General features: G+C 41.6%; 1 protein-coding gene across 1 annotated transcript; it reads left to right on the top strand.

Annotated features, from left to right (window-relative positions):
* The first annotated feature begins 399 nt into the window (after positions 1-399).
* Positions 400-21,172, top strand: traf3 (TNF receptor-associated factor 3). Its single transcript, XM_023282125.3, has 14 exons — positions 400-696; positions 9,092-9,254; positions 9,356-9,521; positions 11,164-11,215; positions 11,317-11,421; positions 11,518-11,682; positions 12,960-13,040; positions 13,133-13,207; positions 13,334-13,426; positions 14,653-14,793; positions 16,437-16,614; positions 18,011-18,354; positions 18,639-18,830; positions 19,446-21,172. The coding sequence occupies exons 2-14, from the start codon at positions 9,095-9,097 to the stop codon at positions 19,479-19,481; spliced, it is 1,788 nt and encodes a 595-aa protein (XP_023137893.1). The 5' UTR covers positions 400-696; positions 9,092-9,094; the 3' UTR covers positions 19,482-21,172.
* The last annotated feature ends 1,491 nt before the right edge of the window (positions 21,173-22,663 follow it).

The raw sequence follows: 22,663 nt of genomic DNA, 5'->3' as shown, positions 1-22,663 counted from the left end.
TTTTTTTAATACCACAGTGGGGAAATTTACAATATTTTAACAGCAAAAATATTTGGAACTACTGTAAAAACTGAAAATAAACAAAAATATGAGTAATTGTTTAATTTAATAATACAAAATATAACTAAGATGTTTTTGTGCGTAATAAATATATATTTTGCACATTTTTTTTTGAAATACCACAGTAGGTAAATTTCCAATATTTTGCCAGCAAAAATATCTGGAACTACAGTAAAAACTGAAAATAAACAAAAATATGATTAAATATTTAGTATAATAATGCAATATAATAGATTTTTTGTGTGGTTAGTAAATATTGATTTTGCAGAGTTTTCTTGTGTAAAATCCTCTCCGGTCCCCGCGGCCTCCGGTCAGCAGCGCCCCCCGGTGGTGCGCTTCTCTCTCCGGGCAGCTGGGGGATTTCCTGGGCGGAAGCAGCGGAGGGGGTTTCCAGTGTGATCAGCCCAGTCCTCCCCGCTGGATCTCGGAGTCTGGATCCCACTGAACTTCTCTCTCCGTGGACTGACAGAACCGACGAAACCCGGAGAACCCTGAGCCCGAACCGGACCATGAGGAGTCCGCCTGAGGCCCGGACGCTCCACGGCAGCGGCAGGTCGACGGTTTGAATCCCGGAGAGAGTCCGCCGAGCCGAGGAGCCGCTGAGCCGCCGAGCTGTGGCCTGCGGAGGAGATTCATGTGAGTCCCGCAGCAGAACATGAGCAGAACCTCAGCAGAACCTCAGCAGAACCTCAGTAGCAGCATGTTAGCCGTCTGTTAGCGGTTTGTAGCAGCAAAATACTGGAGATGCTACAGCTAGCAGTGTGTCGTTGTGTGTGTGCGCCTGTCTGTGTGTGTCTGTGTGTGTTCGTTCGTGTGTGTGCGCGTGTGTGAATTAAATCGATCTTTATTGAACAAACAACAGACAAAACGCGAAGCTAACGCAGCTAGCTAGCAGCAGCCGTTAGCATTAGCTGTGTTTACATCCGCTACAACCGGATCGATAAAGCCGAACGATAACCTGATCAGTAACGTGAAAACGGCCGTTAAAGCGGAGACACACAAACGTTTAAAAAAAAAAAAAAAAGACTACAGTCAGACCTGAAGAGTCGAACCCAGAGACGAAAATGAAGCAAGAACAACTGAAACCTGATTCAAATCTAAGGCGAAATAATTCAGTCTGATCCTCAAAACATAAATATTTAAATCGGTTTGACGCTTAGTTTGTTTTTGTTTACCTCATTTGCTGTTTTACTGCCAACACTGATGTTATTATTAGAATCTGTGCTTGATTTACTTACAAAATCAAAGATAACATCAGTGTTTCGGAGTAAAATCCTTGATTCAGGTTCATTTTTGTCTCACAGTCGGAGCAGGAGGATGGACTCGCATCATTTACTACGTTAAAAGTATAAATATGTCACTGTACTGCAAGACTAGTGGAGTAAAAATACTGGATTCAAAGTGTTACTGCAGTAAAAGTACTGTCTTAAGAAGTAAAACTCAAAGTCCTGGACAGTTTAAAGTGAAAGTGTTGCTAATTTAACAATGAGCCATGCTGAGTTTGATTTATTGAACTTCTGGTGAAACGCAGATTCACTAAAGTTGGTTTCTGGATTTTTGCGTCGTTTACAGGTGAAATCCCAAATGACCTCCCTCGGGTAATTTACAGGAAACGGCTGAAGATTTTAGGAAGTGATGAGGCAGGTTTCCAGGAAAATACAGAACAAAGTAACCAGAGAAGCTCCGGTTAGAGTTGATTATATTTAACAGGGAACTAATGTCGTCACCGCTGATTAACGTCGATGTTGAAATGTGGAAAAAAAAGCACGGTAGACGGTTAGTGGACTGACGGAAGATAATCAGCATTCTGGATAAATCTTTAGTTAACCAATCGTCTGGTAGAACGACGTTACCCAGAATCCCCCAGCGGAGGACCAGCGGCTGGAAAAAGATGGAGCCTGGAGGTTGTTTTGTAGAAGATAACAGCAGCTGGAATCATTTTGAATCCGCAGTCTCATGTTTAATCCAGAATCTTTTTGTCATTCGAGCTTCAGTTCAGGATCAAACAATGTTTTAAACTCAAACCTTCTCCGTGTCGTTCTTCCTGACCGGGTTCTTCTGGTTCCAGGAGGTGGTTCAGTCTGGTAAACCCGTCTGAAGTGTTTCTTTGAGGTCTGGTTCTCAACTTCTTGTCTGACCAATTTTCCTACAAGAAGCTGTCACTGACGAACCTCCTGATGAACTTCTCTAGTAAGAGAAGTTCAGTTGATCGTCTCTTTCAAGATATGTCCAGTTGATACCTACTGACGCTCCTACGATCAACTGGACGCTCTTACGATTCCTACCAAAGCTCCTTTGATTACCCTGACCTGGATGACTGAGAGTCTACACAGATCTTGGAGGTGTTCTAATTGAGGTTGTTTTGTCCGTGTTGTCCTTCCTGACCAGGTTCTTCTGGTTCCAGGAGGTGGTTCAGTCTGGTAAACACATCTGAGGAGTTTCTTTGTGGTCTTTGAACTGCTCTGGTTCTGAACTTTCTGTCTGATCAGTTTTCCTACCAGGAGCTGTTACTGAAGAACCTCCACCATCGTAGAAGTCTCAACTGAACTTTTCTAGTAAGAGAAATCCAGTTCATCATAGGAGCTTCAGCAGGAATCGACTGGACTTCTCTTGTAAGAGATGTCCAGCCGATTCCTGAAGTTCCTCTGATTCCTACTGAAGCTCCTATGCTTACCCTGACTTGGATGACTGAGAATGTACACAGACAGCCTCCACCATGTTTGGTTCAGTTTTAGACCCGGGTTGACCCAGAACTCTACAGAGGTCATAAACCCCCTCTGGTCCTGAAATGGCTCTTAAACATCGATGCAGGCGGGATGACCGGAACCAACCTGCTGCCACCAAGTCCAGACGAGATGACAAACAGATGATGGAACAAAATAAGAAAAACATGACTTCATACTTTGGCTGTTTTTTGGTCAACTGCAGCTCTGAACTGTCTCAGCTCTAAATGAAGCTAGACTTTCTTCTTCGCTGCTTATCCGTGGCTTGCTTGAATCTTCTGCACATGCCCAGTAGGAGCAGAGTTACCTGTTGATGACATCAAATAGATTTTTGCCGGTTCTTCGTCTCTTTGCGGCAGAAGAAGACTGAGCAGAGTGGGGCTTCTTTCTGTTTTCACTATGACTACAGAAACTCTTCTGTTTCCGGCGTTATCGTACAACTGGGATGGAGTACTTCGTCATAATGCAAAATAAGCTTCCATTTGTCTGATCTCAGTGGTTCAAACTTGAAAATTGTTCAAAATGCTGTCAGGATATTGGATTAGAATGTGCTGGAAAAACATGAAAAATCCAACGGGATTTAGTTGGACATGCTGATGTCTTTAGTATTAGACATACTACATTAAATCAGTTTCTGGCATACAGTATAGTATGGTAGTGTCAGTACAAGAACAAATGCAGTATTTGTATTTGTTTTACCCACACCGAACAGGTGATCAGGTGTGCCGCTGGTCTCTGAAGGTTCAGGTTAGTTTGTGTTTATTCTGATCGGCTCTGCTGGACAAGCAGAAAGACGTTTTTCAGACACCAGTCAAACTATCGTTTCCTCTTCCTTCAAACACACTGACAGCAGTTTGTCTGCACACTTTGAATTCCTCCGAGAGCGTACGAAAACGTCCTTTTGTTTCGTCTTCAGTCATGTCTGTGAAACCTGAACATACCTTCACATGTTCGATGTCACTTGACCTGCCGAGGCCGAAGTGAAATGGCTTCAGGTGAACTTTCACTCTGACTGAAGAGAAGAGTCAAAGCAGAAGTTCAGAGAATCTGTGGGGTTTTTTTCTGACAGATGGTGGAACAATTCTCATGTCGTCCTCTGGGTGAGACGTTCCAAACATTCTTCAAAAATGTTTTCAGCAAGCATTTAAAAGCCCAGATATCTGACTTTAATGTGTTTCATAGTTTTTTTTAGAGCTTGAAAGTGAAACGGTGACAGAGCTTCATCCCCAGAGTCTCACTGATGGAGAGCTAGCATAGCAAAGATTAGCTGAGCTTAGTGATTATTTGTTATTTGGGACCCAATAATAAGTTCTGTACAAAATTTTGGCTGAATTTTGAATCTTTTGTATGTTTTCAGACGTGTAATTTTTTTTTTTGTAATTTCACTCTCAAAACAACAATTTATGTAGGAAGTCATTTTCAGGGTTCAATATCTCCAGAAATGAAACTTCCACAGCCTTGTAATTTGATCACAATACAGACAGAATAGATTTCAATATATTAAAATAATTTAATGGCTCCAACAGAGTTTAATTTTTTTATTTTTGGTTCTGGAAAATGGAAACAAAGTGCAGAATTTTCAAATGCGGATGATATTGGCGACCTAGCGTAGCTTAGTTTAGTGAATAGACAAAGAATTACTACATTTCTCTGAGTCAGTATGAGCTGATATCATGTTTAATAGCATTTGTTAATAATTAGATTTATTGTTATGTTCCTGTATAAGTCCAGATCTGCCTGATGGGAGGAAATCACTGTAACTTCAGGTGTTGCTATGGCAGCAGTAGTCTTTTTATCACAGCTGTCTCCTTTGCTTCAAGTGTATGAACTCACCTGTTCTGGTTGATGAAGATGAAACAGACCTGTGTTGTCATGATTAGGGATATTAATGATAAACACTTTATCGATTAATTGCTGGTAATATTTTCACTGATTGGAAATATATTAACCGATGCTAGAAAAAAGAAGATGGCCATGCATGTTAGAAACGTGCATAAGTCGACGTAAGTCGATTCTCACCGCAAGTCGGAAGTCACACTCTCCTATGCGTTAGCGAATGTAGCACAATCCAATGTGGCGTACATCCGGTGGATGAAAACACAGTCGTGTTCCTCTTATAGCGCCGCGTGACGACATATTAGTCCACTCCACTCGCCAACTAGTTCCACATCAACCAGTTCTGATGAAACGGCGTAGGTCGAGGACGTCATAAACTGAGGACCCCCTGTATTGACTGTAGTACCTGGGGGAGGAGCTTATCCCTCCTGTTCTCCTCGGGTCGTTCTGACTCCAAATAAAACCTTTTGCTGTCCTATTCTTTTTTGTAAACAAGGCCTGTTTGGCCCTAAATTCCAAAATGAAGGGAAAAATTTATGGTAATGGGTTGGACTGAAGTAAGACTAAAGGTGTAACATAGATCTGATTTACAATTTATACTATATGCTTTAACCCCTTGACACCTATTGTCGCAATTTCATAACATACCACTTTCATTCAGACTGCAGCCTGAATGCATATTCGATACGTACCTCCGAACCTTTTGCAAGCGCTGGTTTCTGGTAGGACTGGTCGGAGTGGGACCTAATTATTATATATCTGTTATTATTTTTATATATCTGTTCTATGTGTAATAGATAAATTAACATCCATCCATCCATTATCTATACACCTCTTAATCCTCACTAGGGTCATGGGGGGGCTGGAGTCTATCCCAGCTGACTCAGGTGAAGGCAGGGGACACCCTAGACAGGTCACCAGTCTGTCACAGGGCTACATACAGAGACAAACAATCACTCTCACATTCACACCTACGGGCAATTTAGAATGATCAATTAACCTCAGCATATTTTTGGACTGTGGGAGGAAGCCGGAGTACCCGGAGAAAACCCACGCATGCACAGAGATAAATTAACAATCTCCACTTATTTTAGCATCAGCTGGAAAGCAAAACGTTTTTTTTTTTTTTTTTATTTAATTAAAATGAATTCAGGCGTCAAGGGGTTAAATAACAGTCAACCAAGGTGGGGTCATTTGTCATTCACCAGTCGAGGAGCACCTGTATTACATGTTTGTTATTAGAACAAGCTGCATCAGTGTAAGGAATAATGCATGCTGTACACAGTTAGTGTTTTGGATTAATCAGTCATCGATTAACAATGCTAGGGATTGTTGCTGAAGTTAACCGATAAAAGTACAAGGTGATCCATGATAGAAAATGTATATTAGCAGTAATACTGGTGGAGGATCTTAAATACTGTAGTAACCAGAGGAGGTGATCATGTAGGCAGAAAGCACTGCAGGAGTTTAACATGACAACAAAGACATCTACATGCCAGAGCTCACCAGTTCAACCTATTATAGCAGCTTATATTAAATGTTTATTATGATACGAAGCTGCATCAGCATGAGGAATAGCACATGCTGTATAGAGAAGATGTTATTGATTAATGATTAACAGTGCTGGGGATTGTTGATTTGAAAAAGCTGCATTCTTAGCTGATCTACCATCAGACTGTAATCATGCTGGTACTCTGTGTCTCCAGCAGTCTGTCGTCTGGCGATCATGTGATTTTTCATGTTTAATGCTGGCAATATTCTGCTGCTAAACTGAAGGATCTTTGACCTCCTGAGCTCTTGAACGCACCGTCAGCGTGTGAGCTGCGAGGCCTTCAGGGTCTGAGCTGTGGCGCCCCCTGCTGGCTGCACCGTTTGGCCTTCAGCAGCTTGTGAGTTGAGGAAAATCCCCTCTGCTGCTGCTGCGAACCGACTCGTTCCAGTTTCTCTTTCTGCAAACTGCCGGTCATGATTTCAGTCGTCTCTGAATCAGCTCCTCTGACCACACCGGAGCCCTCAACGTCTCGTCATGCACAACAGTTCCTCCGTGAGTTCGTGTTCGGCAGGTCTCTTTATCGGTGAGTCCTGATTAATCGGACGTTTTTGCTCTTTCTTAACTGGAAATTGTTTATTGCTTTGTTTTGTTTGTTTTTGTTTTTTTTTTACAGAGGTTTAAATCTTTTCTATCTGACATTCAGTGAGTGATTTGTTGCTTTACAGTTTGTAAATTTCAGTCTTCACACCTGGCTGGTTAGAATTAGGGTCAGCAGAGTTCTCACAAAGATAGAAGTACAGATATGGTTTTGTGCGTGTGTGTGTGTGTGTGTGTGTGTGTGTGTGTGTGTGTGTGTGTGTGTGTGTGTGTGTGTGTGTGTGTGTGTGTGTGTGTGTGTGTGTGTGTGTGTGTGTGTGTGTGTGTGTGTGTGTGTGTTAATGATGCATTGAATGGAAAAGCCCCGAGCATCCCCACAGCTGAGCGCTGACGGGAAGTGACACGTTTCTGTGTTTCTGTGTTTGTGTCGGTGTAGAGGTCACATCTGTGTGTGTTTTAAAGGTCACCTGGGTCAGTTTGTGCCGTTCCAGAGAGCGTTGTTGCTGCACAGTTTACTCCTTTATAGTTTGGGACACAAAATTAAGTTCTGTAGCATGTTTTAGCTGAGTTTTGAGAATTTGATGCGTTTTCATGGGAAAACTTTGTCTTCAGCATCTCCATAAAGAAAACTCCCACAGTCATGATACTTCCCGAGGACACGGTCAGAATAGATTCCAGCAGATCCAAATGAACAGTTGGATCCAGCAGAGGCCAAATTTTTATTTATTGGCCCTTGAAAAAGTGCATGTTTTTCAAAGAAAAGTGGTATTGTGTCCCCAGTAAGTTTCTAAGTGTATATATATGGATGGATCAATATTTCCTTCTGAAAATACAGTCTTTGGTCGTCCAAAAGACGACATATATATCTATCTGTATATATATATATATATATATATATATATATATATATATATATATATATATATATATATATATATATATATATATATATATATGTTTTTATATATATATATATATATGTATATATATATATATATGTGTGTGTGTGTGTGTATACAATGTTTCGTCTAGGATTTTTGTCAGCAGTGGCGACAGGCTCTCCAGGGAGCTGTGACGCATAAACAAATGACACTTGACTGCAGATTTTACAACAACAACCTATTTATTGAATGGCCAGTTAAAAACGGCTTTTTAAAGGCTGAATGAAAAAAAAAACTATTTTAACAAGCTCATCTGAAAATGCAGTCAGCAGTTACATCATGGTGTGTAGATATTAGCTTAATGCTGTCAATAGTTTACTCACTTTAGAAGCACTGAGTTGGTACCAGGCCCAAGTAACTGAAGCTACCGATGCGCTACGTAAGGATAGCTGCCATCGATATTTTGTGAATGTCTATTTAACTTGTAAAATATATCATGAGTTATCTTAAGCTAATAACTTTTCTCCAGTAAGTCGCTGACCTATTTTCCAAGACTTAACTCCTCTGACTCTCTGACCTGCTGCCTGGATGCTTGATGTGACGTCACTTTCAAGGCCGCGCTCTCACGACTAATTAACGTCGTATCAACCTGACCTATAAAAGAGTAGAAACTGAGCAAGATAATTATCTGTAGTTTACCTTAGTACTCGCGAGAACCCGACACAGTGCAGAACTCTGCTGTGAAGGTGGAGACATGCGGCGGTGGAGTATTTATGACATTAAAAAATAAAGAAAGAAATTTGAAGCAGTGGCGGCTAGGATTTAGGAATGGCGGCCCGCCGCTGCTGAATGAATGTAGAGGAAACACTATATATATGGATGATCCATATTTCCTACTAAAAATACAATCTTTGGTTGACATTTCACCAACTTTTGAAGCTCTAACAGTGATTTCAGACATTTTCTTTGCAATTTTTGGACAAATTTTAAGTCAAAATATCTAAAAACTGGAACCTTGTCTTATAATTTTTGCCACACATCAGATTCTACTGATGTTAGAGCCTGAAAAGTTGGCAAAATGTCAACCAGACTACATTTTTAATAGAAATATGGATCCATCCATATATAAACACTTACAGGAACTTACTGGAGACACAAAATCACTCACTTTTTTGCACATCTTACCAATTTCAAGAGCCAATAATTAAAAAAAAGGTCTCTCCTGTATCGATTGACTCATTTGGATCTGATAGAAACTGTTCTGTCTCTGTCTTCACCAAATCTCTTGGCAGTGGAAGTTTTATTTCTGGACATAATAAACCCTGAAAATAGCTTCCCAGGTTACCTTGGAACAAAAATCCCAGGGTCTGAAAACAAATGAAATTCTTGTAATTGACTCTGTCAGTTATAAGCCACGCCCCTCTGCTGGACATCACTGAGCATGTGCAGATGAAAGTCAGACGCTTGAAGAGTCTCTTGTTTGTCTCGTTGCCTGTCCTCAGGTCATGTCAGCGGGGAGGAGTGCTGACGGGAGGGAGGTGCAGATTCCCCTCCAGCAGGTGGCGCCCTCCCTTATCCCGCCCCTCTCAGCAGCCCCTCCCATCACCCCGCCCTCTCACCGCCCAGCCAATCCCTGGCCTCTGATCGAGTCCGCAGCCCAACAAGGTAAACGCCCCAAACACGTGTCAGAGTAAAGAGTCTGTCATCGCGGCGCCGATCCTGCAGGTGTTCAGGTGACTGACCACAGGTGTCCTCGTTCTGCCCAGGTGTGCCTGCAGGTTTCCTGCCTCTGCATGGAGGATTCAGAGATCATTTTGTAGAAACTCCAGAAGCCAAATACTGCTGCGAGGCCTGCAGGCTGGTCCTGTGTCAGCCCCGGCAGACCGAGTGTGGCCACCGCTTCTGTCAGAGCTGCATCAACGACATCCTCAGGTGAGTCGCAGGCACACAGACGACTCAGTGAGCGAGTCTTCTGCTGCACATAAGACGCTTCATCTCTTACTGCTTCCTTGTGATGGGTGGTATTACAGGGTTTCTGCAGGGCATTAAAAAGCATTAATAGTCATTAAATTGATTTTGTGAAAATTAAGGCCTTAAATGGCATTAAAAATCATTAAATTTGATTCTCAGTGGCATTAAAAATTCCTTCTGACATTTTCAAGAAAAATAGTTGATAGTAATAATATGTAATTATAGACTGTGATTCATCAGATATGTGCATCTGTGTAAACATGCCGAAGCATTGCTGTAATTGTTCTGGCCGGTCAGTACCAGCAGGCTGGACCAGGTGCAGGAGAGCTTGGAAATGGGGAAATGCAAATTCCAGCAAAAACGGCTTGAAAACGTGGAATTCAGAGAATGACTGCAGCCTATTGGTGGTCAGGGGTGGTTCTGGATTCAGAAATAGTGAAATGTAGGGACAGTTTTCATATAAAAGTCATATTTACAAAAAAAATCAAACCCGTGTAATTAAAGTTTTTACAGTCTAGCATTAAAATGGCATTAAAAAGCATTAAATTTGACTGGCTGATTTCTGCAGAAAGCCTGTATTAAGCTACTCTCAGACTGAATGAACCTACTGTGAGCCTCACCTGTGTGGGGCAGCTGCCAGCACTTTCTCTCTACAGTTTACCTTTAATAATGGCTATCAGTAATACAGTATTTGATTTTATTTTTTTCATTATAAATCAGGAGATTTTCATTTACCCTCATCCAGAGTGGGAGACAGAGAAATGAAATAAACTCTGCCTTCACCTTCTGCTAACTTATTAAATTTTATTTACATCGCTCCAATTCACACATCAGTCGCCTCAGAGCTCTTCACAGAGCGAAGACACGACCTTACAGTGTTATACTGCAGATGGAAACCCAATGATTCTCTCAGTGAAGTGAAGTGGTTGGCAGAGTATTATTATAGCCGGCGTGGTTTCTCTGCTCTGACCGTATAGCACCTATGTAGCCTTTCTTGAGTGTTGTACAGATTCTGGCCCTGAGACTGTAGTGAAATGTGTCGCTTATGTAATGTTACTGGTACGATGCTACTATCAGATGTTTTTACTGTCGGTTTTTGGTCAAAAAACTGTGACCAAAAGGCTTCATACTGAAGCTCTCCAGCTGCTGCAGTGACTTTTAGGTTGTCGCTGTGATTTTTATCAAATCATATTCACTTATTTAGCACGTTCTAAACAGCTGGAGTTGACCAAAGTGCTGTATTTGTTATTAAACATGCAGCACCAAAATAATGTGCAAAACATCATGGCAGGATAAAACTAGTAAAATCTGAATTTAAAATAACATTTAATAAAATACTAAAACACACAAAACAGGATTGCAGCTGGTGAGATCAATTTCTGAAAGCCAATGAAAACATGTTCGTCTTGAGGTTTTTCTTGAAAATATCAGTGGAAGAGGCATATCTGACTGAAAAAGGAAGGCTGTTTGTAGACTGCTGTGTGTCTAGTACTCCCAGTATGTAAATCAGAAGATGGAGGATGCAGTTCTTCCTCCGAGCAGCAGGTGTCGCCATGTTTATGATCAGCAAAAATCTCTAACTTTATGTTTTCTTCTCCTGCAGCCATCAGAACCCGATGTGTCCAGCTGACAGGGAGCCTCTGTTTAAAGACAAGGTGGGCAGGAAGTGACGTCACAGAGGACATCAATATTGATCATTATTGATTATTGAGCAGTTATCAATGATCTTTCTGTGTTTTTTTTTAATTTGTTTCAGATCTTCAGAGACGTTTGCTGCCATCGGGAGATCATGGCGCTGAAGGTTTACTGTCGCAGCGAAGCAAACGGCTGTCAGGAGCAGATGAGTCTGCAGCAGATACCTGTGAGTGCTGATACACTCTTACCATGGCAACAGAGAGTCCTGCTGTGTAAGTGACATCACTGGAAAACACCACCTGTCTCACCTGTGTCTCTGCAGGACCACCTGAACGTGTGTCCGTTCTTTGAGGTTCCCTGTCCGCTCGGTAAATGTAAGGAGCGAATGATGAGAAAGGAGATTCCCGACCACCTGAGCTGGAAGTGTAAACACAGAGAGACCACCTGCGAGTTCTGCGCTACCAAGATGCCCTTGACTGACCTGCAGGTAACCTTTGACACCACTGCTAACATCACTGCTGACTGACCAACAGGTAGAAAAACACCTGAGTTTACTAGTAGCGGAGGACTAGCATCTGAGTTAACAGGAATGGCCCTTGTGTCAAGGGTAATCGAGCTCCCATCCAGTAAGGACTATTGCCAGAGCTAAAAGGACTTGCATCAGGTAAGACCACTAGCGTTGAGGGTAGGAGGACTAGCATCAGGGATGATAGGACTTGTCTAAGTGGTAACAGGACTAGCATTAGAGGTAAGACAACTACATCCAAACGTCTGAGGACTAGGGACAGAGGTTATAGGACAAGCATCAAGAGTAATGGAATTAACATCAGACGTAAGAAGACTAATGTCATGGTAAAAGGATTAGTTTCAGAGTTTGGACTATTAGCGTCATGGGTAATTGGACTATCATAAGACCTAAGAGGACTAATATCAGAGGTAAGTAGACTAGTTTCAGAGTTTGGAACATTAGCGTTAGAGGTAATAGGACAAGCATCAGAATTATTATGACTACTTTTGGAGGTCTAATTACTTGTGTCAAAGGTAAGCGGACTAGTTTCAGAGTTTGGAAGACTAGCATAATTTGTAAGAGGACTAGTGTCAGAGGTAATAAGACTAGTTTCAAAGGTTAAGGACTCGCATCGGAGGTAATAGGAGTAACACTAGACGTTACACAATTATCATGAGGGCCAAGAGGACTAGTTTCAGAGCTAGTAGGATTAGCATTAGGAAGAAGAGGGGTAGTGTTAGGGATAGGAGGACTGGTGTCAGAATTTGGGAGACTAATGTAAGAGGTAAGACAACTAGTATCAGGGGTAAGAGGACTGGTGTCAAAAGTAACAGGACTATTGTCATGGATAAGAGGACAAAAGTCAGAGGTCTGAGGACTAGCTTTAGAGGTATGAAGGTATAAAGACAAGACTAGTTTCAGAGGTGATTGGACTAGCAACTTGTGACTACCCTAAGAAGTCTGAAGACTGGCGTCAGTGGTTAGAGCACTACTGTCTGGGGTGTGAAGACTAGATGATGTTTGCTGAGCTCTAGATGACCACTAGGACAGATCCTACAGCCTGGTTGAGTTTTGGGGGAGAATGTTTACATCTCGGAGGTCTTTGCTGTTCAGAGACTGAACCATTTCAGAGGACTGACCTGAGAACAGGAAACAGACTTCGACTGATGTTGACGCTGAATTGGAGCTGCTGAGTTTGTGTGTGTCAGTAAAATTTCATTACTGAGTTACGAAGTTTTCCCCCAAATTGTTTTCAGAAACACAAAGAGACAGTTTGTCCAGCGTTTCCAGTGTCGTGTCCCAACCACTGTTCGTTCTCCTCCCTGCCCCGGAGCGAGGTACTGTCCCGAATACTGCTCATGATTCAGTAACATCACACTGTTAGTATTGATTTTATCGCCTTATCAAATTGATTGAGTTGTTGTTTCAGCTGTCGAGCCACCAGCACGACTGTCCCAAAGCTCAGGTCAGCTGTCAGTTCCACCGCTATGGCTGCACATTCAAGGTGACTCCTCACATCCTCTGCTCATTCTCCTCAGTGCACATCTACTAATGTGTACATGCTACGTGTACTGCTTATGCACTGCTGTGTTTATGTCATGCTGCATGTACTTTCTGTGCTGCGTTTTAGGGTTTGAACCAGGACATGAGGCAACATGAGTCCACCTTCGCAGCTGAACACCTGAGAATGATGGCCAATAGGAACTGCTCGTTAGAGAACAAGGTAACCACAGGATCATTCCTCACAACATCACATATTTAGAAGAATTTCTGCTTAAGCATCTCTGATTTTTCAATTCAATTCAATTGTATTTATATAGTGCCAATTACAGTCAAATTGTCTCAAGACGCTTTACAGAACCCATATGCCTGACCCCTAGAGCAAGCCAAATTTGCCTGAAAATTTTCTGGCACAAGATATGGATATTAATAAAGATATTTATTAAATTTTAGCTTGATATATGAAATACTTTCTTAGATACTGATTTTAAAAACTGCCCGTCAACCCACTTTAAACACATTTTTCCTCACATTTAAATTTGAGTGTATTTGAACAACAAAATCTCATGAATTATTAAAGATACAAATTTCCCTTTTATTTCTTATTATGTCATTGATTCAGAATATGTAATAATGACAAGTAATCTCTGATTATAGGTGAGTTGAAATGTGAAGAAAATTTTAAAGTATATTTATGCAAACTGTTGAAAAGTTCACATTTAAGCACCTTTTCCCATAAGTATATGAATTCATGAAGTATTCTGTTGCTTTAGCCTACAAAATGTGGTCAGAAAGCATAAAATGTGTCCATATTATCTCAGAATATTTTGTTTTAATGGTAGAACTTGTCATACTTCGTAAATCAGTTATGAAAATTGAATAAAAATTACTTTTTTAAATTTCATTTTTGTGACCAAGTATTTGATATTTAAAGAAATTCTATGTTTAGTTTTGTATTATTGTGACCTGCAGCTACATGTGGTTCAGAAAATATCATAGCTGACTTCTGCATGATCAGTAGTTTTGTTGATGAGCTCAAAGATGGAACTTTTCATGACTTTTCTTTTTTACCGTATTTCAACTCACTTGTAATCAGAGATTTTTGGATCTACTGCTTCGATGTTGTAGATTGTGAATCAATGATATGATGAGAAATAACAGTGAAATTTTCAGGTTTTTATCCTTAACAGTTCCTCAGATATTGTTGTTCAAACAGCCTCAAATTTCAGTGTGTTAAAAAACCTGCTGAAGTTCCACAGATTACATACTACATTTCAGCAGTTTATGGTGAAAAAGTTTAAAGTTAATCAGAGATGGTGGAGCAGAAGGAACCTGATGGAATAAACCCATAGCAACCAGACGGATTCAAACACAGCATCGTACCAAAGCGATGCGGTTAATGTTTGAAGGTCTGGTGTGAGTTTTCCTGAGTGAAGTTTGTGTTTCCAGATGGAGGATGTGAAAGGTGAGCTGATGGAGAGGTACAAGGTGCTTCCTGCTCTCAGCAGCCGACTGTCCGAACTGGAGAACCAGAACGAGGAGCTGCGAGAAAAGAACCGGCAGATGGAGCAGAAACTGGCCACCATGCAGGTACTGTGGATTAAAGTTACATTAAATGTGGAAAAGAGTTCCACATGCACCATTTAAACAATCGTAAACAGTCTCACAGCCTCTTTGTTCTCCATACATGCAGTACCGTGAACAAGTATTTGCCCCCCCTCCAGAAATCCTCTAATTTTGCATATTTGTCATACTTAAATGTTCCAGAAGATCAAACTAATATTTATATTTGTTGAATATTAGACAGAGATAACCCACAAAACACAAAATGCCATTTTTAAATTGTGGTTTAATGAACAATTGTTGGAAGCCTGTGAAAAAGTAATTGCCCCCCTGAACAACAACTGCAGTTAAAGGTTTGTTCCAGCTTGTGATCATCTTTTCCATCACCATGGATGAATGTCGGTCCACTCTTCTCTGCAGAATAGTTTGAATTCAGTCACATCATCAACTTCCCTCAGGATTAATAAAGTATCCATCCATCCATCCATCCATCCATCCATCCATCCATCCATCCATCCATCCATCCATCCACCCATCCACGGTTTAGGAGAATTAACTGCGATTACTTTTCCACATTATTCAATTCAATTCAATTTTCAATTCAATTTTATTTATATAGCACCAATTACAGTCAAATTGTCTGGAGACGCTTTACAGAACCCATATGCCTGAACCCCAGAGCAGCCAAAAGGTGACAGTGGCAGGAAAACACCCTTTTAACAGGGAAAAAAAACCTGGAGCAGAACCCGGCTCTAATGTGGGGGAACCATCTGCTGCTGGCCGGGCGGGTTGAGAAGGACAGAAGAAGTAGAGAGGTAGAGATAGAGGTATAGATAGAGGGGTAGAGATGGAGGGGAAGAGGGATAGAGGTAGAGGGATAGAGGTAGAGAGGTGGGGGGTTCACATAGGGTGAGATGGGCTGGACAGCATTTTTCCTTCAAAAAATCTTAAATCATTATCTTAAGAACTGCATTTTGTGTTTTCTTAGGTTAACTTTGTCTTGTTTTAAAATTAATTGGATGAGTTGGAACATTTAAACATTGTAAATATGCAGAAGTAGGAGATTTCTGTAGGGGGGCAAATACTTTACAATACTGTGTTTCATTTCTTCCCCTCAGAACACAAGATATCTAAGATCATAAATGGGGACAGTAACAAAAACTGAATTGAACTCAAAATGGATTATGAATTAAAATTGGTCTTCTTAAAGGTGCACTTTTTGTCCCAACTGCCACTCACTGAATCTAGTAAAAGGATAGAACAACTAAAATTGTGACCCAAAACACAACTAATGTGGGAGTTACTAGTTTTGTTAAGGGTTGTTTGAAAAAAGAAAAGGAATGAACCTCTTGTTTCAGACAAACTCAGACTCAGATTCCCAAAGAAAGTCTGCTGATGATGTTGAACCTTCCCCAACTGAGATGACAGTCAAAACCCTTTATATCGTCTCCCAGCCAGGCTGATCCCCAACAGCTGAGTTCTACTATACAGGTGCAGCTGACCTACCTGATGAGCTGTGACCAGGTTCTTGTTCAAGAAGAAAGAAAACAGCTTTTCATATCTGTCCATGACTACTGACTGATCTGACTCTGTATGAAGGTGCTTCTAAACCTTCAGGTCCATCGCTTCCTCCTTCCGTCCCAAACAGTCGTTCTCATCTCTTCCCACAGAAACTAATGAGCTCTCACTCAGAGAAGCTGCTGGAGGTGGAGCTGGAGCTTCGTTCCCTCCGTCTGCTCAGAGACGAGGTGGAGAACCTGCGAGGAACCCTGGAGAACGTCCGGACGAGGCTCAGCGCCCTGGAACAAGGAGGACGCAGCGGAAGTGGATCCACGACACACACTCTGGGTCAGAACTCACAGCTCAGAACTCTTAAATGATAAAACCAACACAGTGAACTCTAAGCTGCTTTCCTATCAGTGCGTTCTAAATAGCAAGTCTTTCTTCACCATGTCAGACACTCGGAGGTTATGTGTCCGCAGGGACGCTTTTCTTGCATTTTTTTTTTACAAAAAAAGTTCAGCGAAAAGTATTTCTGAAAGAATTTGACTTCATTTTAGATGGCTGGTTTATGCGTTTTACCAAAGTTTTGTTAGAGGTCAGACCTCTGCTCCCCGCGCCGAATTTGCATAAAGTAGAAATCAAGACTACTTGATGCAACTGAGCTGTAGTCAACTCAGGGGAGACGCGCCGCAACATCGAAAAACACCACTACCAGCATGAAACACAGTGCTTTTCAAAAAGACAATGAGATGCGGCATCTTGTTAGAAAGATGTGGAATATCATCATTGTTCCATAAGTTGACAAAGCAGCACTTCAGGTTAAAACTCCAAACCCAAGTAGCTATTTCTGGTCCAAGTTGTGTAACATTAGTGGGAGCAGAACCTGAAACTCTGAACACATGGGAGTTATTTCATCCCGGATCGTCAGTGACCTTCTGCTCAAGCGTCCCTGATCTGCTTGAAACATTTTTTAATCATAAACTATAGATATTTAAAACAACATCAGTGAAATTTTAATTTCTCAACCATTTTCAGAGATATTTTTTTAAAATTTCTGCGGTGATCCACTCAGCAGGTTTTTTCTTACATTAAAACTTGAGGCTGTTTGAACAACGATATCTCTGAAACCTTTATCGATTGAAAACCTGATATTTTCTCAGTTATTTCTTATCCTGTCAATTATTCAGAATTTACAATGTTGGACAAGTAGATCGAATAATCTCTGATTATGGGTGAAGTGAAACATGAAGAACATTTTTAGCCATCATGAAAAGTCCTATCTTTGAGCTCATGTTAATGCAGAAGTCAACTAGTGATATTTACCAAACCAAATGTATCTTATTGTCACAATAATACAAAACTAAACAAGTAGAATACTTGGAATCTGAAATACTTGGTCACAAAAATAGGAAAATAATAATTTTGATAAAATTTTTATAATCGATTGAGCAGGTTTGACCAGTTGCAACAACTTTTCCTGAGATTTTGTCATTCAAACAGCCTCAGGTTTAAATGTGCAACAAAAACCTGTTGAAAATTTATCTTCATAAAAATCCACATTTTCTGCCATAAAAATTCAGGCAAATCAGAGATGGTGGAGCAGAAATCTTTTAATAATATGTGACGATATGTAATAAATGAACAATACGTAGAAGAACTGATCACTATCAGATGATCAACAGAAGAGGTGTAGAGATACTGATCAGTAATCAATAACTGATGAATTCCTGCCTCTTTGCAGCCTCCCTGGAGAATCAGCTCAGTCGCCACGACGACATGCTGAGCGTCCACGAGATCCGATTGGCCGACATGGACCTGCGCTTCCAGGTGCTGGAGACGGCGAGCTACAACGGGACTCTAATCTGGAAGATCCGCGACTACAAGAGACGGAAACAGGACGCCGTGGCGGCCAAGACGCTGTCGCTGTACTCGCAGCCGTTTTACACCGGATACTTCGGCTACAAGATGTGCGCTCGAGTTTACCTGAATGGAGACGGGATGGGCAAGGGCACGCACCTGTCGCTGTTCTTTGTGGTGATGAGGGGCGAGTACGACGCCCTGCTGCCCTGGCCCTTCAAACAGAAGGTACTGCTTTACCTTTACCTGCCTGTTGTACTGAGGGCTGCAGCTATCCATTACTTTAGTCATCGAGTGTACATATATAATATAGTGCAGGGGTATTGTGCATATATAGTATAGGGTTAGGGTTAGTACAGTACCGGTTATTACAACTGTATTCATTTAGTCTCCAGAAATTTTAGTAATGGAATTACTGGAGGAATGGTTTCAGCCCTAGTCGTAGGTGAGTTTCCTGCAGAAACACGGAGCTTTGTGATGTTGAGGAGCTGATCTGTCCGTCTGTCTGTCAGGTGACTCTGATGCTGATGGACCAGGGCTCCTCCAGGAAACACCTGGGCGACGCCTTCAAGCCTGATCCCAACAGCAGCAGCTTCAGACGTCCCAGCGCAGAGATGAACATCGCCTCCGGCTGTCCTCTGTTTGTGTCTCAGAGCGTCCTGGAGGCCGGCAGCTACATCAAAGATGACACCATCTTCATCAAGGTGAGGCCGCTTGAGTCAGAACCAGCGGAGCTCCTCACCATCAGCTGATTCATTATAAACAATAACTTTACTATAATTAGTGAAGCAAAGTTCTACTTTCAGACTGTGAATATTTCCAGAGTTCCAGGTCCTTGAAGTCCATAAAGGAGAACATCCCCTGGAGAAAGTTCTAGAGTAGAACTACTGACAACTTGTCAGTAGGTCTACTCTAGAACTTTCTCCAGGGGATGTTCTCCTTTCCTGCTTCCAGTCTTGAAGTTTAGTCTCATTGAGAACAGTCCAGGTCCTTCAAGTCCATATAGGTGGATCCAGATCTATCACTTTTTAATGGACTTTTTCCATCATGTCTGAGCCTCACAACTTCATCAGTCCAGCAGATGGACACATGATATTCAGGAGGAGAAACACATCTAAGTTCCGGTAAAAACTTATCATTAATGAAGTTACTGCAGATGAAGGATCAGCTGACTGTGAGGAGGTTCGGGGGAACTTTTCTCAGCAGTATCTCTTTAAAAAGGTTGATTCTCAGTCTTTGTTTTTTTGAGTCATTCTGGACTCGTGAAGTCATTCTGAAGGCATTTAACCGTTCTTTGTGTTGACTGGTCTGTTTGTCAGGTTACCGTGGATACCTCTGACCTTCCTGACCCGTGATGTCATGATCATGCTGACCTCTGACCTCAGCTGGTCTGAGAATAGCTTGCCAGTCCACGTCCAGCAGAGCAAAGGATGATGGGAAGGATCAGTGATGGTGGAGGCTCGTCTGGCTGAAGCGACGGCGACACAACAGTAGAAGAGCAGACTGACGGGAAGCAGCCAATCAGAGTGAACTTTACCAAGACCGGAGGGTGCATCATCATCCGATTGGCTGGTGGACTACAGAACTCTGTGTGTGTGTGCGTGCATGTGTGAGTGTGTGTGAATGGATCAGTGTTGCTATGATGTCACCATAGTGACATCACTCAGAGCCAACATGGCCGCCACAGTGAGGACGTTGTTGCTGCTCATTACTGATGCTGTGCATCGAGCTTTACTTACTGTTTATTACCCGTTTACCGAGGCATGCTGGGAATTCCACCACAGCCACAGAGGAGCTCAGAAGACCAGTACAGACCATTACAGACCACCAGGACCCAGTAAAAACCAGTAAAGAGCAGTATGACTTAAAACCAGTCAAATCCAGTTGAAACCATTTCTAGAGACAACAAAGTGAACCTGTTAAAGAACCCAGTAGACACCACACAAGACCAGCCTGTTCCAGTATAAACCAGTAGAGACCAGTAAGACACAGAACAAACCACACAAGACCAGCTAGATTCTGTACAAACTACACAATACCAGCTAAACCAGTTTACACCAGTGAAAGCTAGTTAGACACAAGATGAACCAGTAAGGAGCAGTTATACCTACTGTAAACCATTAGAAACCATATAAGAGTGGTACAGATCAGTAACATTCAGCAGAAACAGTTTTCAGAAGAATCAGCTGAAGTAAAGTGACAGTTGATGGGTTATCAGTTCCCACCGATTATTGATTGTGTTTGTGAAGTTTAACGTGACTCTGTTTGTGTCATTTGTCAGGAGAATCTGCTGTTCCAAAGCCAGCCTTCACTGTTTGTGTTAACTCAGTCAACGAGTTCAACTAGTTCCTGTCACACTGACTAGCTTCTGCCAGGTTAACTAGTTTCTGTCAGACTGACTAGTTTCACTCCCAATAACTTGTTTATGTGAGACTAACTAGTTTCTGTCAACCAGATTAACTAGCTTAGTCTGACTAGTTTCTGTCAGGCTAGCTAGTTTATATGAGAGTAACTGGTTTCAAACTGGTTAGTGGTAGTAAACTATAGTTAATAATTTACTAGCAGCTGTAAGTCCTCATGCTAAACTGTTGGGTTAGGTAAGATTAAGTTGGTTGGTTGACTTTTAAACAGGTCAGAAATGACCAGAGTAGTTTAGCACCAGTTTGTGGTGTTAACCTGTTTAACAGCTAGTTAACGTTGACTATTTGAAGTGACAGTTTGACAGTCCATCCTCAGACTGGATCACAGTTGAGCCTGATAAAGGAGTTTTCTGTGTTTAAGTGAAGGACTAGTTAAGGCTTGAAAGGTGACCATTGACCACTGACAGGAAGGCTGCAAGTCTCCCGGTTAACGGACCTGATGTCCTGACGTGAACAAATCCAGACGAAACAGACGTAGAGAGACAGAACCAGCAGCACAGCACAGTCCAGTCCAGCTCCTCTGTGGCCTCGGTGAGTTTTTCAGTGTTGACACAATTTGTCCGACTCGTTCGATTCATTTGCACAGTTTGAATGTTTCAATGTACAAATAAAAAACTGACAGAAAACATTGTTTTAGTTTATTTTCCAAGAACAGAAAGGTTCCCCTTAATTTGCACATGTAAAGTTTTACTGTCAATATTTCCAGAGTTCCAGGTCCTTGAAGTCCATAGAGGTGGGTCCAGATTTATCACTTTTTAATGGACTTTTTCCATCATTTCTGAGCCTCAGAACTTCATCAGTACAGCAGATAGAACCATGACACTTAAGGTAAAAAAAAATGGCACCGGATCAGTTTTACATCCATCCAGATGTCACAGTGTGAACGCTGAATCTGTTTTTTGTTATTTTTTAAACTAACTTTAAGCATCAGTATTATAGGATGTATCAGACTGAACAGTTTAATTTATGTGACACAGAGTCATGGAAACAATCATTGGTACCCTGGATGTGTGTCTGTGGATAATCCACACACATTCGCTGCTCGGATCCGAACTATGACATTTTGGTGATGCTTCGGATGACATACTAAATTATGACATTTTTGCAAGATTTCAGACGACATACTAAACTATGATATTTTAGTGATTTTTTTTGGACGACATACTAAATGTTGCTGCGTGACTCTACATGACCACAATGTACATTGTACAAGTTCAAAATGAATTCAGATGTCTGACAATGCCACCCTGGGAATTTCACCCAGAGAATTATTCTCCTTTAACACTTTGAAGCACACAAGTTCGTTTACTCTTGAGGCTTGAGACGTGGTTCCAAATTAAAACAACTTATTACAACTTTAAAAAAAAAAAACATTAAAACAGATTAACACCAGTCACACTAGGGGCCAAAGGAAAAGAAACAAAAGAAATCTAATCAGTTGCTGGCCGCCAGGTAGATGGGGCCAGTGAAGGTGAAGGAAGTACCCCAAAATAATATAAAAACACCCCAAGCACATGTGACATACACTCTGGATGTGAACCAATTCCCAGGGACCACAGCACACAGGAGGAGGGGGACGCCACCACCCGGACACCAGCACCACCACCACCAGCTGTCAGCAACTGAGAAGGAAACAAAAACAAATTACTGGGGGAAAAGAGCAATTAATCCCATTAATTATACCAATGAAACAAAATATACTAAATGGGAGGGGTTCAAGTTAGACTATATAAATCATACAAAACACTAAATGCTCCAAACAAACAAAATAAACAGAAACAATAAATCAATTAAAAAAAATAATCCAAATCAAACAATATATTTCTCAATCATACAATAAAATGAAACTCGTTGGTGCATGCGGGACATATATGCAGAGCACAACCAATGATTAGAACTCAGTCTGCAGTCGGCAAAGCAGAGGTTCACACAGCAGAGACAAAGCTGCAGGAGACAAAGAAGCCGCCGGAGACAAAGCGGCAGGAGACAAAACAGAAGCGGCCCCAGTTTGGCTGACATCAGCAGAACGCACGAGCACCCAGGCCTGCTGTCAGTTGCGGTAAGTACACACACACACACACACACACACACACACACGAGGAAGGAGGACGAGCGTC

This window comes from Amphiprion ocellaris, chromosome 20 (genome assembly GCF_022539595.1).
Source record: "Amphiprion ocellaris isolate individual 3 ecotype Okinawa chromosome 20, ASM2253959v1, whole genome shotgun sequence".
Classification (NCBI taxonomy): Eukaryota; Metazoa; Chordata; class Actinopteri; family Pomacentridae; genus Amphiprion; species Amphiprion ocellaris.
Note: the sequence above shows the minus strand (reverse complement) of the source record. Positions and strands in the feature narration are given on the sequence as shown.